The sequence below is a fragment of the Caloenas nicobarica genome, chromosome 13 (genome assembly GCF_036013445.1).
Source record: "Caloenas nicobarica isolate bCalNic1 chromosome 13, bCalNic1.hap1, whole genome shotgun sequence".
NCBI lineage: Eukaryota > Metazoa > Chordata > Aves > Columbiformes > Columbidae > Caloenas > Caloenas nicobarica.
The window spans coordinates 267947-285227 of NC_088257.1; the positions used below are offsets into that span (position 1 = coordinate 267947).

Below are 17281 nucleotides of genomic sequence, written 5' to 3' on the forward strand. Positions count from 1 at the left end.
CCGCCCGTGTCCCGCCGTGCACGGGAGCGTCCCTGAGCGCCGCCGCGCAACGCGCCCTGTCCCGCCATCGCCGGCGGCAGCGCCGCGACCGGGCTCCGCCAGACCGGCGGCGGGAGCAGGAGCGGGAGCGCTCTCCCCCGCCGGCAGCTGGACGCAGCCGCCGCCCGGCAGCGCAACTCCGCACCGATCCCGCGGGCGACGCCGGTGAGCGGGCCCGCCCTGCCCGGCCGCCGGCCCCGCCGGGCCCGCCCCGCCGAGCCCGCCCCGCGCCCCGCCCCGCCGAGGAGCCGCCCGCGGCCCCGGCCCGTCCCGGCGGAGCGGAGCGGAGCGGCGGGCATAGCGGCGGGCATAGCGGCGGGCATGGCGGCGGGCGGGCGGGGCGGCGGCGAGGAGCTGCCGGTGTACCTGGCGCGGCCGGGCACGGCGGCGGTGCCCCGGCAGAAACGCGGCGGCCTCTTCTGCAGCGTCGAGGGCGCCTTCGAGAGCAAGACCCTGGACTTCGGCGCCCTGCGCGTCGGGCAGCGCCGCGCCCCGCCGCCCGCCCGCCCCGAGCCCGGCCCCGAGCCCGGCTCAGCCGCCGGCCCCGGCTCGGACGCCGCCGAGCTCCGCGCCGCCGAGGAGCGGCTCCAGGACCTGCCCCCCGCGGACGACAAGGTAGGGGCCGGGCCGGCGCGGCGGCGGCGCGGGGCCGCTCCGGGACCGTGGCGCTGGGACTCGGGGCGGGGTGGGGCTGCGGCTGCGGTCCCGGGGCGCGGGGCCGGTCCTGGAGGAGGGGAAGGCTTTGCTGGCCTGGCGTGCGGGATCCTGCCCGCGGAGCGGGGTGTCGGCGGCGACAGAACCAAAGCGTCCTCACCGCCTTACCAGGACTAGTAAAGCCGAGCGTTAGAGTGGCTGACTTGGGTTACTACAGTTGCTCTTTTTGTGCTTGTGTGAAACCTGCCTCTCCCCATACCCTTCCTCCTGTCCCCCCCGACCCCGCAAAAAAAAAGGATTTTGGAGTTGTGACTCCAAACCAGGCTGATCCTTATCTCACGTTGACACAGATCAGAAATACCTCATCAGAAGTGGGGGGCATGACATTGATCTGGAAGTGGGATCACTGAATGTATCATCAGGCATGAAGTTGCTCAACTTATGCAAAACTCAAGGTAACAGATTAATCCAGCTCCCCAGCATAGATCCTTCTGCCAGAGGTGGAGACTGCTTGCTTTTTTGGTTCTGGTCCCACCAGTGTGAGCTTGGCAGAAAGATGATTAACTTAATAGCGTTGAGTAAATTCCTCAGTTGGGATTTCAGTGAGCCTGTTGTTCATTTACATGTGAGGCAAGTAAGGCTGTAGCTGGCCTCTTGGTCAATGAGCTCATTTGGGGCTGAACTTTTCATTAAATAGTTGTCTTATGGGCACAGTTTTTCAACGGTGAGCAGGGCAAATTAAAAAAGCAAAAATCACCGAAGTAAATAGTGAGCCTGCAGCTTAGTCTGGAGAAGTGGTGTGGTTGTCTCAGGGTTCTGCAGAAACCTCAGCTTTTGTGAACCTTGATAAACTGCAGATGTTTGTGATCTGGAGGACTAACTTCCCCAGCGAGAGCCTGACGGGAGCAGGAACACCTATGTGCGATGACTTAGCCTGCTTTTGTTTTTGGGGAAAAGCATCAGGATGTCCTTAGTGTCTGCTGTCTTCTGTAGGAACTGCTAGCTAGGGAGTGGGCTGCTTTGAGGTTTCTTCATCGCACTTTAATTTCTTCAGCTCGTGCGTTTTGGTTTCTTATAGTACACTATTCGGTTGCCGTTCTTGACTTTGCTCCTTTACAGCCTGTTTAACAGAGTTAGGAAGAAAATGAACATTTTTTCTATCAGTACCAACTTTGTCCATACAGTTTGACTAGCAGCTGCAGAACTGACCACTGCATTAGCAATTTTATGCTGCTGCGTGTTGGAAAAGCAACTCACAACGCCTGGTCTGCAGGCTTTGCTATGAGCTCTTCTTTATTAGCTGTAGCAGAATTACGGAACAGTCTTGTTCCCTTTTAAGGTCTTATGTAGATTGTTATCTCTCGAGTTTTGTAGCCGAGGTTTTCCTTCAACAGCTCCTCTCTCTTCCTGAAGATTTCTGCTCCTAGATTGCTTCCTCTGAGGCCTTCCACATGATAAGCATCAGCAACCAAAGCCTATTCATCTGCACATCTTGCCTAAGAAGGCGGGAAGCTTAATGTATAAGTGTTCTTGTGTGTATGTGGCCAGAAGGAATTGTGTGACTTGTTTCAAGTTCAGGAAGGTCCCAGAGTCCAGCAGTCCTGATGGGAAATGCTGTCGTGCAGACTGAGCCACGCTGTGTGCCTGCACAGCCAGAGAGTTTGCTCCTGTTGAACTCCTTGCAGATTCCGACAACACAAAAGCTCTTTTGTCAAGGCAAATCGAACTTCTTTGAATAATTTCTCAGATTAACAGAGAGAGAAGTTAAGTCATCTACCCTTGACCAACTTGTTTATTAGGAAAGCTGAGAGTAGGAGACTAGCCTGTGCACAGGGCAGACACAGAGTTGCATCTCCTATTTTTTTTTGCAGTCAACAGTTTATTTCAAGTACAACAGACCAACACGCTTTTTTTTCATGAACTACAGTTAAAACACCAGCATTTCTGCAGGAAGACAACTGCAATGTGTAACTGCCTGGTGATAACATATGATGTCAACCTGTCAGAGTAATACAGGCCCAGGTAGAATGTTTCAGCCTCACTTTTCTTTATCACAAAGTCTATCGGAAGGACAAAAACTGAGCTGTGGATTTGGGCACAGTGAAGCCGTAGTTACACTACAGTGAGGGATGAAGCAGGAGCCTGCTTTCCCCAGTATGAGAATCTGCTACAGCAAGGGTTGTTGCTGCAGAACACTTAAGATTTGGAGGAACAATGTTGAGGGACCAGATTCTGCTCTGATCTAAACCATTCACAGAGACCTTATTTAACAAGAGCGATTTAACTCCGTACAGGTTTCTGTCAGTAGTAGCCTATGTGGGCTCTACCCTTGTGAAGTTTCCTGCAGTTTTCCTCGAGACCTGCCATGCCCTTTGTCTAAGCAGAGTGGATTGCAATGCTTATTTTACAATAATGAAGTCGGAGAGTTTCTTCGTAGGTCGCAGACAACACCCTCTGAATTCTTGTGTAAGGATGTTCACTGAGGGCTGTAATGTATGGCTAAATACTGGAGAGCTGCACCGCTTGCTTCGAGGAGCAGGGAAGGAGCTTTACACGGCAAAGGGGTGGCTCTGTGCTCCATGCCTGGGAGGGAGGTAAAGCAGGAGCCTCCTCCAGGTACCTCCTTGCTGCTCAGCTGTGTGGAGACCCTGCTTGTTCATCCTCCTGTTCAGTAACACAGCTCATATGCTCACCCTGAGACGTTTTGTCCGTCCCGCTGCATGGTTCTGCAGTGAAGTCGTCATTTCCAAGGCAACTGGCTGTGATCCCACAAACATGGGATTGCAGCTTCACCGCAGGCTGGGGCAGCTCCATCAGCCCAGCGCCTGGGGAGGAGGAGGAGAAAGAGGCTCCCGCCCTTTGCAGGAGCCAGGAGCGTGAGGGGAAACTACGGGGCAGCAAAAGCAGCCAAGGGGTCCGTCCCCTCCAGAAGACCCCTCAGCTTTCTCCTGGAGGTAGCCAGTGTCACACATGCCTCGTCGTGTCCAGTTGTGTGACACCACTTGCATTCAGTTTGTGATGAATCCTGGAAAGACACGCAGGGCCGTGCCCCACTCTGCCCCGGCTGGTGGCACAGCCCCGAGGCTGCTGCCCTGCGCCGCGAGCGTGGCCGGCTGGCGCCCGGCCCGGTGTTTCCCAGCTCGGCCAGGGCTTGGAGCTGGTCCCTGGAGGTGTCTGTCTGCTGGCAGCTGGCCTGGCTGTGACAGCCCCGCTGCTGAGCGTGCAAGCGGGACGGGTAATCCCTGCGCATGGGGAGGGGGCAGTTCACCAAAGCAGCGTCGGGTGCCGGGAGCGCCACGCCGGGCGGCGCCGCGCCGGGCCCCCGCGCCGGCCCCTCGCGTGGAGCCAGGGCAGCCTCGGGCTGAAAGCAACATGCTTGCTACTTCAATGACAGAAGCAGCTAGAAACACAAGTTACGATTTCCTGGAGAAAGCACCATCGGTACCATCAGGAGGAGCAGACTGGGGTGGAAATGGAGAACCTCCATTGGCCCCAAACACGCTTACCTCCTGTAGCCGTGGCTGGTGGCCCCGTCACGGCCCTGTCACAGCGTGGCTTCCCACCATCTCCTGTAGAACTCCAGCTCCTGGGCTTCGAGGAGAAGTCAGAGGATTCATGTGGCCTCCTGGGGCAGCACCTCGTTGGTCGGCTGTGCAGACATTTGTCCGAGGGGGCCAGCAAGGAGCTGGCGAGGGTGGGGGAGAGCACGAGGGCCGCTGTCGCCTCCGTCGCTTGGTGCTTGCTGTGGATGGCAGCCTGTGCAAGAGGCTGCACGCCCTGTCCCCGTGTCCCAATGCCCCACTGTCCCCGGGGCGGCTGTAGGGCAGCTGGGCTGGTACTTGGACAGGGATGGGGATGTTGGAGCTGTGCGTGGTCAGCTGCAGCACAGAGGTGTCGCCATAAGCTGCCTGGCAGGTGGCATTCAACTGACAAACCTCTTATGGGAGCCAGACTACATGAGCCGTGTGGACATTTCTGGTTGTTCTCACAAATTTTTGTGACTTTTGAGATGGCCATTTTAGGAAAAAAAGGAAAACGATGAAAAATTCTGAGTAGTGAGATTTGCAATGCAAGAATCACTGCTTTCTCACTTGGAAGAATCTTTGTTGTGTTGGAAACTCCTCTGAGCATTTTTCTTAACAGTTGAAAGGGTCAAACGCAAACTTCAGTAGGTTTAAATTGAAATGAAACATTGTGGTTTGGCCGCAGCAAAATAGTTGGCTCCGTCCAAAGTAATATTTTCCTTTTCTTCTGTCTAAGAAGTCAGTACCTCCAGTGGGCCACAACAAGCCCGGCTCTGCCTGTGCAGTGAGCGGGAGGAGCGTTTGTTTCTGCTACCTGCCAGGCATGCCACTGGCAAGGTGGACGAGGCTTTTGGGGGCTTTTGTTTCCTAACACGTGGGTCTTTCCGGCAGACAGGGAACTGCCAGGACACGGGTCTTCCAGGAGGATTTGGTGGAGTCCCAGGGTTGTAGCTCAGCAGCTTTTCTGTGTCACTCAGCCAGTACGCAGCTCTGCTCCAGCACCGTGCACCTGGCAATGGCCTTGTCCCAAGCAGGGTCCAAGCGGGGCGAGCAGGGGGCTCTCACGCTGCTGTGCTTTTGCAGAAAGGTTTTTCTCGCAGTCGCTCCCACGCAGGTGAAGTCCCACAGCAGTGGCTGGGGCTGGCTCCTGGCACCCTCTGCTCCGGACATGGGGGTCAAGGCAGCCCAGAAGCAGCTGAGCTTTCCTATGTGAAGGGAGGGGGCTTGGAAATGGCCTGACCCTGCACACAGCCTGTCAGCTGGGCTGCCAGCACTGGAGCGTGAGCTTGCGAATTGGCTGGGCTGATACAGCTCCATAGGAAAACTGCGTGAGACTTAAAGGAAGGGTGTATGGATTGTTTAGTGGGAAGCTGTGTGCATCTATGGTAGAAGCAGCTTTTGTCCGGTGTCACTAGTGACCTGGAAGGAGAGGTACAGCCTGTGTGCAGGTGATAGTGATGTTGTAAATGCTGGCTGGGGAGGAACGATCCCGACGTGGTCTTGAGGACTCAGAGATGTGGGCTGGGAATGACAAAAAGAGGTTCATCTCTGAAAAGTGCAAGCAAATGGACCTAGAGAGAGACTATAAAATAGATACCATTGCAAATAGCATCAAAACAAGGAGGTTTTGTGATGAGACCCAGACAAGTAATTTCATATGTGTAGCATACTCTCCAGAGGTGGTCTGGGTGGGTGCAAAGCTGGTCACTGACGGTCAGCTCTAATCCCAAGGAAGACCACAGCAGAGACCAGCTGGAGCTGTGTGTGCTGCGTCATTTTACTTTGGGTGAAAGCTTTCCTTAAATGGACCCCTTCCATCGTCACCTCTGCAAAGAGGTGGAAGGTGGAGAAAGTTGATTTCTCTGCCGGGGAGCAGTTGCTATGGATGGCTGGAGGAAATGGAAGAAACAAAACACAAACATGCCAGCAGCCTTCCTGGAGACAGGGCTGAGAAGCTGGAAAATATAGCTGGACCTTGGCTTGTTCAGCTGAGCTGGCTCTTGGCTGCAGGTCGGATCCAGCAGCATCTTTCCCATCGCTCTGCTGGGAACAGCCGAGCTCCATTTTCCAACACATGGATTTGGATCTGGTAACGGGTATTTCTGTTCAGCTGAGGGGCAAAAAGCAGCGATGCTGAGCAGAGAGCTCAGACCTTTCTGGTCCTTGCTCTGCATGTCGAAGGGGACAAGCTGGGTGCCTGTACTTCATGGACTCAGGCTGTCCTGTCCGCACTCTGAGGGAATTGGGTAACTTCAGTGGAAATCCAGATGCTCTTGCGTAGCCAAAGCTCACCGCATGGAGGGAGCTGAGCGTGGAGTGGAAGCCATGTCACCACAGGCTTGGTGTTAGTGTCTCGCCAGGGCTGACCTTTCGGGTGAGTGATGTCCTGTGGCTCAGGTGCAGCAGGAGGAGGGACAGACGCAGCTGCCTGCAGCGGGCACAGGTGTCCCCGGCGGGTTGGTGCTGTGTGCCGTTGTCCCCATCGCAACAGGCAGCGCGACACCCAGGAGACTCGCTGCCCATCCTGGGTGCTGATGCAGGTCAGGAGTCCTATACAGTGTAGACTAAAGTGCTCTGCTGTTAGGCTGTTCTCAGTTGCCCCGTGTGGGCAGCACAGGGTGGTCCACAAAACTCGAGGTGTCCTCAAGGCCCAGGGTGGAGACTGATGTTTTGACAGGGCCGTTGTTTCAGTGCATGCTGTGGACACGCTGGAGTCACTGTGGGCTCCTGACAGTCAAGGGCAATCCTGTCCAGGGGCTGCTGCTTTTCCAGAGCCTTTGATACATTCTGTGAAGCATCATCTCAGGCTCTGGAGCTGGCTCGTGAGGATTTTGTGGAAGGCTTTGCCTTCTGTCCAAAGGAGAAAGAAAGGAATAGTCCTGAAATGGCTCTGACTTCTAATCCTTAACAAGGCTGCCGATAAATTCTGGCTTGAACAATTACATGCCCTAATGTCAGTTTGGACAGGTGATGGGCATCATGTGGGAAGCCAGGTGTAGTGGAGTGACAGTAACACCTGCCTGAAAACATTGTGCTGACCTAGAAGTTTAGTTTGTTTCAGGCTGTACATCTAATGATTTCCCTCCTTATTTCCACTGTCGAAGCCCCAATGTGTATTCTAGCCAGGAGAAAACTAAGCAGAGTTGCTCCACTGTGGAAAAACTTGTGTCACTGTCCCCCACCTGCCTTGTAGAATGTGGAGACTCTCCTGCTGCCTCCCAGCAGACCTCGTGTGTCTCCAGCACCAGCAGCTGAGGTTCAGATTCCTTCCCATTCATGTCTGCTCCAGAGTGGGAGTTGGAAAGGCTGCAGAGCTCCATGTTGCCTCTGGGACATGGTGTGGATGGTGGGAATGATGTGAAAGCCAGTGCAGTTTGAGCGTTTCTCAGGAACAGAGCCAGTGGGCTCTTCCCAGTTCCCTCCAGCTCTGGCTCTCAAGTGGAGCGTCAGAGGCTGGGAGAACTGGAGCCAACAGCACTGAATAGCATGGTCGTCAAATGCTTGTGAGCACTCATGACTTGGAGCCAGATCCCCCCCAGAAGTAAGGGTGACCCCGTGGATCTCAATGGGAAGGGGACAAAGTGCGTGGAAGGAGAGCCACAGCTGTGGGTCAGCAACTGCCTGCCCCCAGGGGTGGCACAGACAAGCACAAGAAAAGCCTCTGCAGTCTGTGGTGGCAGTTCCTGGTGCGATGGGGTAGGAGGGCACAACCAGCCTCCTGACACAGCATGTCCTGCCAGAGGTTCCATGTGGAGTGGGGCACCAGCTGTGGTGTGTCTGTCCCTCAGGTTCGCTGTGCCCTGAGGCAGCTCAGTGCCTGAACCTCACCTGCCAGCAGAGAAGAGGGGATTGTTTTGTGGTCAGCAGCATCGTGCTCTGTACGGGCAGGCATTGAGCGTGGCTGCTGAGCATCGACAGACTGCAGTCAGCGCTGGGTTTTTTTTGGTAACAAAGCCCTTGCAGCAGCACATGCCTTCTGCTCTGTTTTCGTGCTGCTGGGTTTCCTCGCCATGCGCCTGTCACCCGTCATGGCTGTCCACAGACACGTCCCTGTAGGTGTTTCTGAGGTGGTTATGAGCTGTAAGAGTACTGCCATTTTTAAAGAACTTTCAAATTGACCATAGTTCTTGTTGAGGATGTTTTGAAGCATGTAACACCTTGCTGACTGCACCTGGAAAAAAACAACACAAAAACTTTTTCCATTTTGAATGTTTTGGGCACAGGGCAGCATGCTTCACTGTGTATATATGCAAGTGCCACATAGCAACCAGGAGGAAAGCACATCTCTTCAAAAGAAGGGTCTGAAGTCACCATGGCTGGCCAGCATCCAGGGGGCTGATGCAAGCTTGGCTCTTGAAACTGTCCAAATGCACAAGTCAGCAGCCTCTGTCTGCATAGTATTTTTTCTATTATTAACTAATTAACTGCTATTCCAGACAAAGTCACACAGAACCACCCAGCACAGGGACTCTCAAACTTTCTGGAAAACAGCTGAGTGGAGTTTCAGGAGGTTTGGTGGCAGGATTCAAGGGGTTTTCTCACATCCCAGTCCCAGCCAGTCTAATTTCAGTAGAGATCAGAACCTGTTGTTGAAGTATTGCAGCATTGTGGCAAGAACAGTAGTCTGGTACTTCACCTCCTCTCTGCACGCTCCTTGGCTGCAGAGGCTCCGGCATAGCCCTGCTCCCCCTTCCCTTCCTGGCATTTGCAGACACGTCCCTGCCCGTGGATCCTGGGAGGGAGAAGACTTTCGGGTTCTGCTGGAGGGCACCAGCCCATGGGCAGCAGCACAGGAGCAGCGGGAAGGGAGGCAGGAGCCTTTGTCCAGGAGGGCCAAGCAACCCATGCAATTTTGCAGATATTCTTGTAGTCCTGGCAGTAATAAGTAGGTTATTGAGAAGCTGCTGACTTTTACTTTAAGCTGGTGAAAGCTTTTTGGGTAAATAATGTATCCAGTAAAACTTCGTAAGAGCTGAAGCGGAAGCACACACAGGGTAACAAACTTGGTGAGTAACAAAAGCTTTGGGCTGAGCTACTGAGCCACTGGAGACATCAAAGCTTGTGGTAGGGGAGGGCTGCCATGCCCATCTATGTACTTAAACTATTCAGCAAGGAGAAGATACAATTAGTACTATTGACGGTGACCTTCTGCTGAACCTGGCAGCAGAGTATGTGCTCCAGAGAGCCTGCACTGCCATCACCCACTTCCCCAGAGCTTTGCAGCAGTCGAAGGTGACTGCAGTGCCAGGGTCATGCTCTGAAGATACTTTGCCCCTGCACGCGCTGCTCAGCAGGGTGCTCCTCACGCCCCTGCAGCCATTGCAGGCAACAGCGAGGTTCTGGTTCAGAAAGCAAACTTAAAGGAGGGTTGAGTGTTGATCATTCAGGTTAGATGGCTTGTTTTTCTACCGGGAGCTAAAAATCGCATCTACAGCACTGCCTGTGCCAGGCGTGGCTGGAAGATTTGGCTAGTGGATGACACCGAAGGGTCTGTAGGAAGATCTCACTGATGGTGTGCAGAGCTCTGCATGTCAGAGCAGTCACAGCTGGGAGAGAAAGTGAGCTTCATGCCTGGCCATGGCTCTGCAGGGCAGTGGACCTGTCGGCCACACCATGGATCATGCAGACAGGAGAGGGCAGACAAGTTCTTCCCATCGTAACACAACCCCAGCTGGCCCGGTCCTGGAGTGCTGTCAGTGGTCTCCCAGCCCCAGCATCGTCTGTCTCAGCACATGCTGGATACTTGTAAGCAATTCCACAGTTTAAACCTTCCTACCAAGATCGCAGCTGAGGAAATACAGAAGTCCTTAGTGCTGCCAACACTCGTTTACATAGGATACATGATTCCTGGAGCCAGACGCATAGTGCATTTTACTATTTTTCAAATGTTTGCAATTCTTGTGCTTGTGAAAGAAAGTTTAAGGGGATCCAAGTGCACTCCAGCAGTACCAAATAACTCACTCTTTTAGAAAGCTCTTTCAGTTGTACTCACTATTATTACATGGAAAAGTTTCAGCTTGCAGAGAGCCCTGTTTGTGGCCTGCTCCACCAGGTGCCCTCCCTGCAGGCTGGACTCCAGTGCAGACCCGGCCCCACGGGCATCTGCGTGGCCCCTCTGGCCACCCCAAGCCTGGGGGGAGCACGAGCCTGGAGGCTGGGTTGTGCCCAGGGCTGCGCGGTGGGTGATGACAGGTGTGTGGCACCTGGTGCGGTGCCCAGTACCTGGCTTGCAGAGAGTGGTGACACCTGTGCGATGCACTGGGGGTGGCACCCACAGTCCGGTAACCGATATGCGGTGCGCCGGGAGCAGCTCCCGGAGTCCGGTAACCATACCCGGTGCGCCGGGAGCGGCTCCCGGAGTCCGGTAACCATACCCGGTGCGCCGGGAGCGGCAGCCAGAGTCTGGTAACCATACCCGGTGCGCCGGGAGCGGCTCCCGGAGCCGGTGGTTGTGTCGGGGCGCCCCCTGGCGGGCGCGGGAGGCGCCGTGGGCGGGGCGGGGCGGGCCGCCGTCCCCGGTAGCGGCTGGCACGGCGGGCGGCGGGCGCGGGTTCGCCTTTGTGCGAAGAGCAGCGCAGGCGGCGGCGGGCCGGGCTGGCGGGACCATGTCGTACCAGGGCAAGAAGAACATCCCGCGCATCACGGTGGGTGCCGCGGGCGGGGCGGGAGGCGCTGCCGGCGCCGAGCGCCCCGCGGTGCGGCGAGGGAGCGCGGTGCCGGTACCCCGCGCTGTGGGCAGACAAAGAGCCACCGCCCGAGCAGGTGTCCCGGCCCCGCCGGTGACCCCGGGCTGGGCAAAGCCGCACGCCGGCGGGCTCAGTCCCAGCCGGAGCCTTTGCGACGGCCGGTGCCCCGCGGCACCGGCTGCCCGGGCATTGCCCGCGGCCGCGCCTGGAGCCGCCCGGCCGCCTCCCGCAGAGCCGCCTCGCCGGCGGGCGCGGTGACCCACCGGCCGGGGCGCACACCGGCCCGGCAAGCCCATCGCCCGGGCGGGGCGCGGGTCGCCGGCGGGGAGCGGGCTCCCGCTGCCGTCCCGCCTGCCCGTGCCGCGGGCGGCCGTTGCCGGTGTGCGGCTGGGCCAGGGGCGCGGGTGCGGCGGGGTCCCCGCTTTCGCGGAGCGCGGGCGGGGCGGGCGGCAGGAGCTGCCGCGGGCGGGGCGCGGTCCCGGAGAGCTCGGGCGGGGACCCGCTCCAGCCCGAGCCGTTCTCCCGCAGCAGGTGCAGCGGTCCCCGTCGCAGCAGCGCGGCGACCACACCTCTCCGGGCACGGCCCAGCCCCGCAGCGAGCAGAAGGAGCCCGGCTGACACGCTTCGGGCGGCGGGGCAGGGAGCGCCGCTCCCCAGGTGCTACCGGGGGCTCTGTGCTCACCTCTCCCGGCGCTCCCGTGCTCCGGTCCAGCCTGTGCCTTCCTCTGCCGGGTGCAGCCGCTGTCTCCGAGCCCTCCCCAGAGGAGGCTGCCTAGGGCTTTCTTCTGGGAAAGCGATCACGTCTTTCATCTTGTTGATGGTTTTCTGCTGGCTTTGTGTAGCTCTTTGTTTTCCCCCTGAGGATGGCTTTGGACCCTGGAAGAAAAACAAAGCACTTGAGCTTCATTATTCTTTTTAATGTACAGATGTGAAAAAAATGCTCTCAAAGAAGCACAAAGATTACAAAAATCATCAACCACTGTAAAGAGAAATTCCTTTGTCAGCCCAGATTCCACTGCTTTAATAAGCAATATTGCTGCTTTACACATCTTGCTTTTTGTGTCCTTAGACCACCATGCTGACAACAATGTTACTGCTGCAGGTGGGATTCCTCCCATTTTCTACAAGAGCCTTTATGGGACACTTTACTGATACACAGGGCTTGTTCCTGCTCTGCTGAGATCCAGCAGGAACTTTCTCACCTCAGTGGTAACAAAATCTCTCAAGTTGCTTTATTTCTCCCTATTAAATGCTTTCCTCAGCCTGCTGAAGCTGGTGTTACAGGTAGCTCTGTCCTCTGACTTCTGCAGCTTGGTGATGACCCTCGGGACACACTGCAGCATAATGGTGTCCTAGTCAGGTGGAGGAAATGGCTCTGGAATTCTCATCAAATGACCTGTGTGTCTGAACCTATGCTTTGAGGCCCAAGGGAAGCAATGCAGTGAAGTCAGGTGTTGGGTGGTCTTCTCTATTTTAATGGAATGGCAAAAAATAAATCTTAGCTATGAAACCTCTTCTGTCCCTTTCTGCAGAATGTGCCCCCCAGGCATTGTTTTGATTGTTTATTCCTGCTTCCTAGATTTCTGCCCCAGAATGTGTTCTTGTATGTCAGACACGCAGTGACTTGTGGGGATGGCGGGTTGTCAGCTAAGCTGTGCTTGTTTGTAGAGAGGTTTTGGGGACTGCGTGGTGCTGTTAGGATATAAGATATCTCAGAGACCTTTAAAGCATCTAAAGCATCACAGCTGGGGGAGGTCTGGAGTAGGAGAGTACACAGAGAATTGTAGGAGCCATCTTGTGCTGGCGGGTAACTCACCTATAGATCTCAAAGCTCACAGCACTGGAGCGATGACTGAGCCCACAAATGGAGGGAGCGGTGCCCTTCCTCGCTTCTGTCACCCAGGCAATGGGCAGGTTTGACTTTTGTGAAGGATGTATTAGAAATCTGAGCATTTTTACTTTACTTTCTGACAGCTATTGTTTGCACTGTCTAGTGTGATTCTGGAGATGCACAAACACTCCCTCCTGGTTCCACTTGTTCTCAAAAGTGCTGCAGTCAGAATTTGTAGTTAGTTTCTGACAATAACATCTGAAAAAGCATGCTTTGCCCGTTGTATCTGTTTACAGCCATTTCTGGTCTTTTCTAGGACAGTCCGTTTGGTGGAGAAGCCAGGAGCACGAGTGAGGGTACATGAGTCTGTGTGAGATAAATTGCTGTGGGAATTCTTCCCAACCTGAACTGGAAAATCCTGGTCAAAAGCTACGTATAACAGTGCGACAGGCAAGACTGTAGCCATTGAAGAAAGACTGGAAAGTCTGGGCACATCTGATGGTTGCAAAGTGGAGAAAACTTGGGGAAGGGAGGTTAACTGGGTCTGTTGTCTTTCTCAGTGACGGCTTCATCAGCCTGGTATGGAAGTGTTGCTGTTCAGCGTGCCTTAGGCTGTGCCCAGCTCAGGGCAATACTAGTCTCAAACCTTGTGTGTCTATTGGGAGGCTTTTTATTAGTTTGGAGATACAATCAGAATACTTTCCCTCCTGCTGTCCACAGTATGTTTTTCTATCCCCGCAGAAAGAGTGGTGGAAGACTAAAGTAGTGAAATGCCTTGCCCTGGTTTCACAAAATAACCGAGCTGTTGGTTGAACCAAAATTTTCCAATCTTTGTGCTTTGCTCACAAAAACCTTTCCCGTCCAGGTAGACTGGAGTTCCCATATTTTTTCTTGGTGTTATTTTCCCGTTCGACTACCATGTCACAGCCCACAAGCACCATCTGTGGTGTCTCTGGCACCTCTGAAAACAACGGGGTCTGCGTGGGGATGGCCAGTATGTCGTATCAGGCACAAGTGGGGAGAAAAGCCCCAGTTACTGACTAGACAGATTTCAGTAAAGTGGCAGCTACCAGTACAGCATTTCTTACCATGCCACAGACTGTCCAGAACTACTGAGCGTAGCTGGCAGCTGTCTGTCTGTCTGTCCCTATGATTCCAGCCTGGGGTTTTCCATGCTTCTGGGTGGTACATGAGTAAGGAGGAGACATCCAGCTGCTGATGAAACACCGATGCAATTAGTGTCTCTTCTTTGATAAGGGAAGAGCAGTAAAGCTATACACCTGTGTCCTGCTACCCTAATTATGTCCTTGTGCTTTGTAAACAAGGCGAACACTATGCCTGGATGGATTTTGCAGCCTTCTGGAAGCTGCTGTCTCCCTTTCCTTCTGCAGCATCACATTGAGAAATGTTAAGAGGTCCCCTGATATTTTGGGATCTCAAATGATCAGATGGTGCTTAAGAGCATCAGGAGCAGAGTGTCAGCATGAGGGAATGGGTAATGATTTTGAAAGCTTGATCTCAAATGCTAACAAATGGAGAGACAGGGAGTGTTCAGCAAAAAGGCTTCCCGGCAGGGCAGGGGTGTTGGAGGCTGGTGGTGATCCCCGGTTTTGGCAGAGGTGTGCTGGCAGGATGCTTGCAGGCTTGATCTTGTAGGGCAGCGCCTGCACCTGCAGAAACATATGCTCATGAAAGGTACCACATGGGTGGCAAATGGGCTGTCGCTGCCTGCACGAAGCGTGGGTGGGACACAGCGGTGGAGATCAGGCCGGCAAGCCCGGTGGCCAGTGCCAGCGTCGGGCAGAGCCGCGTGCAGCCGTGGTCTGTGCGGCACTTTCTGCTCATGCTGCGGCGTGCGGCCCTTCGCGCGGGGCTGGCCCCGCTGGCCAGTGCTGAGCTGGCAGCACGGCCGGTTCGGGCGCCGGCGTGTTCTCCCGGTCCCGCAGCGGTTCTGCAGCCGGAGGAAGGGTGGTCCCTGCTGTCCTCCCGCTGCAAGGGGGTTTTTCCATCCGCTCACAATGGCCGATGACACAGCCTGACACGGGCTGGTGGGGAGACGTGGTGGGTGTGGAGATGCACAAATGAGCCCTGGCAGGGGAAACAGTGCATTTATTGTAATCTGAGGCTGCTCTGGCAGCGTGTGCTTCAGAAGCCTGTCTATTAAGTCAGACTTGTTTCCTTGTATCTGCTTCATTCTCTTCCGTGCTTGTTCCCCTGCCTCTTAGCATCTGGGTGTACTCTAGAGCCTATAGATGTGGCGTCATTGGGATTTTACTTACTTTATTATATGTTTTCCTTATGGTCGGTGGGTAGGTGCCAGTGCAGCCCTTCTCCTGGCACAGGCAGCTGTCTCGAGGCCGGCCCTGAGGCAGCACCCGATCCTCTGAATGGAAGCCTTGTTCCTGCTCCGGCCACGATGGACCTCACCATTCTGTGTACTGAGAGTTAGCACTGAGCAGCCCTTCACATCTGCCACAGAATGACCATTTGTGTGTGTGGGCAGGCATATTTTCTGAGTTCATATTAACAGTTTATTCAGTAATTGTCAAGTACCTCACATGCTGCCTGTGCCCATCACCTTTGTGTGCTGGTTGTCATTTGCTAAAGCTGCCTGTTCAAAGGAGCTGTGCAGGGATGCTTGTGCATGGACCAGCCATGTGCCCTCCCCTCTGGACCCCCTTCGACAGCCAAGTTCTGGCAAAGCCCTGTGTCGATGTGCCAGCTTAGGTCAGGGGAAAGGGGAGCCGGCTCTGGGTCTGCTTGTCAGGGACGACGGTGGGTGGGACGGGATGAGGGGAACAATTCGGTCGTGTGCTTTTCCAGGTGGGCGGTGAGGCTCCGGATCGGCATTAAGCTGTGCTGAGTGGGGAAAGTGAATCCCCACTGCTGGGGCTCGGGTTGCTGGTTATCGGTACAGCTGCGGGAAGGCTCTTGCCGGGGAGCGAGGAGGGACGGTGTCTCGTCCTCTGCACCAGCGCTCAGCTGCAGCCGGGGTTGAGAGTGCTGTGCGTTCTGATCCTTTCCCCACCCAGTTTCTTTGTCTTGACTGTGTGTGGATGAGATTGCTGTAAAAACGCTCACCCGTCTTGGGGCTCTGGCTGCTGCAAGCTGCAGGGACACGGGGGGATTCTCTCGCATCCTTCTGTTGCCAGGGATTACCATCACTGCGGTGATACTTCCAGAAACCCCAGAGGCAGCAGATGAAGAACAAATGCAGTTCCCTGTAGAGGAATTAATTGTGCGAGAGCTTCACAGGGTGAGGCTGGTGCAAGCACTGCTGAAGGCTCCGCTCAGCCATGCTCCAGGCTGGGTTGTGGAAGGGAGTATGCACACCCAAAACCGGGCTGGGGGCACCAGGGGAGCAGATAGGAAAGAAAGCAGGGGAAGCTTGAAAGCTGCAGGGTTGTTGGAGGTGTTTAAGCAGCTGGGAAGACTCTGTATTCTCTAGAACAGCACAGTCAGCTTGTGTCACTCACATACATGGTGGCCGTGAGCAAGATCAGGCTGTTTGCCCTGTGCTGCCTGCAGCTGGTGTTCAGACTCGTGCAGGTGGGAATAGAAGAACAGGACCTCAGCCTGCCTAGTTCTTCAGGACAGGGTTCTGTTCCCCACAGGACAGTGTCCCTTCTCTCCCGTCAGTGTGTGCTGGGTTGCACAGGTCCAAAAACATGAATACAGGAAAAGCATAAGAGCAGTTCTGGTCCAGGTGCTCCTCCACTGTCAGGCTGCACTGCTTTGGAGGAGGCTGCTGGCCCCTTAGGTCGGTAGAACACAGAACAGAGGAGGTGGTAAATGATGACACACGAACGCAATTCAGTGCCTCCTGGGTCTTGTGTAGACCTGTGATGTTGTGAAACACCTCAGGGACCACCCCGAGCATAGGGAAGGGACAGATTCCAACAGCAGATGCATCATCTTCAGGGCTGCCTGTCCAGCTGATGGTCTTTGCAAGATGAGAAAGAAATTCTCTTCTGTAATGCAACTTATTTTGCATGATATTTGGGCAAGATTTAAGGACATGCCCTTAGCAACGAACTTTCTGTAGATACCGGTATGTGGCTTGTGCTGCCTGCAGATTTATGTGCATAACGACCTGGTATAGGAAGCTTTTGACTTCTGTTGGTATGTTTTATGGAAGCACATTTGCTCTGTCCCTGGTGACTCTCCTCTGTACTCATTCTGCCATGGTGATGTTTCTGGCAGCACCTGTTCCATTCAGAAACAGCCCTACGAGTATGATTTTTTCGATCCTTGCTCTTGTGCTGTTGTTTCAAGTGTCGGTACAGATGTGAACTTCTGCGGTATTGGCTGGAGTGAGCTGTGGTGCCGTGGGACAGCACCCAAGAAGGGCACCACACCGGCCACTGCGAAGCGCCTGTATTGCCACTGCTGACAGCTGCTGTGTTCTTCTCTTCGCAGAGTGATCGTCTCCTTATTAAAGGAGGAAGAATAGTCAACGATGACCAGTCATTCTATGCTGACATTTACATGGAGGATGGCCTCATAAAGTAAGTATGGGACTTCTAAGCATATTATCACCCTCTCTG

At 54.9% G+C, this 17281-nt stretch overlaps 1 protein-coding gene across 2 annotated transcripts in view; it reads left to right on the plus strand.

Moving 5' to 3' along the window:
- Window positions 1–279: 279 nt before the first annotated feature.
- Window positions 280–17281, plus strand: part of DPYSL3 (dihydropyrimidinase like 3) — a 32746-nt gene continuing 15744 nt past the window's right edge. Inside the window, exons 1-2 of one of the 2 annotated variants that reach the window (XM_065643746.1) lie at window positions 280–654; window positions 17154–17242. In XM_065643746.1, coding sequence (XP_065499818.1) covers window positions 361–654; window positions 17154–17242 — 383 coding nt within the window. In that variant the 5' untranslated portion in view covers window positions 280–360. Of the gene's footprint in view, window positions 655–10729; window positions 10862–17153; window positions 17243–17281 lie in introns of those variants that run through there. The other variant, XM_065643747.1, reaches the window with a different exon arrangement.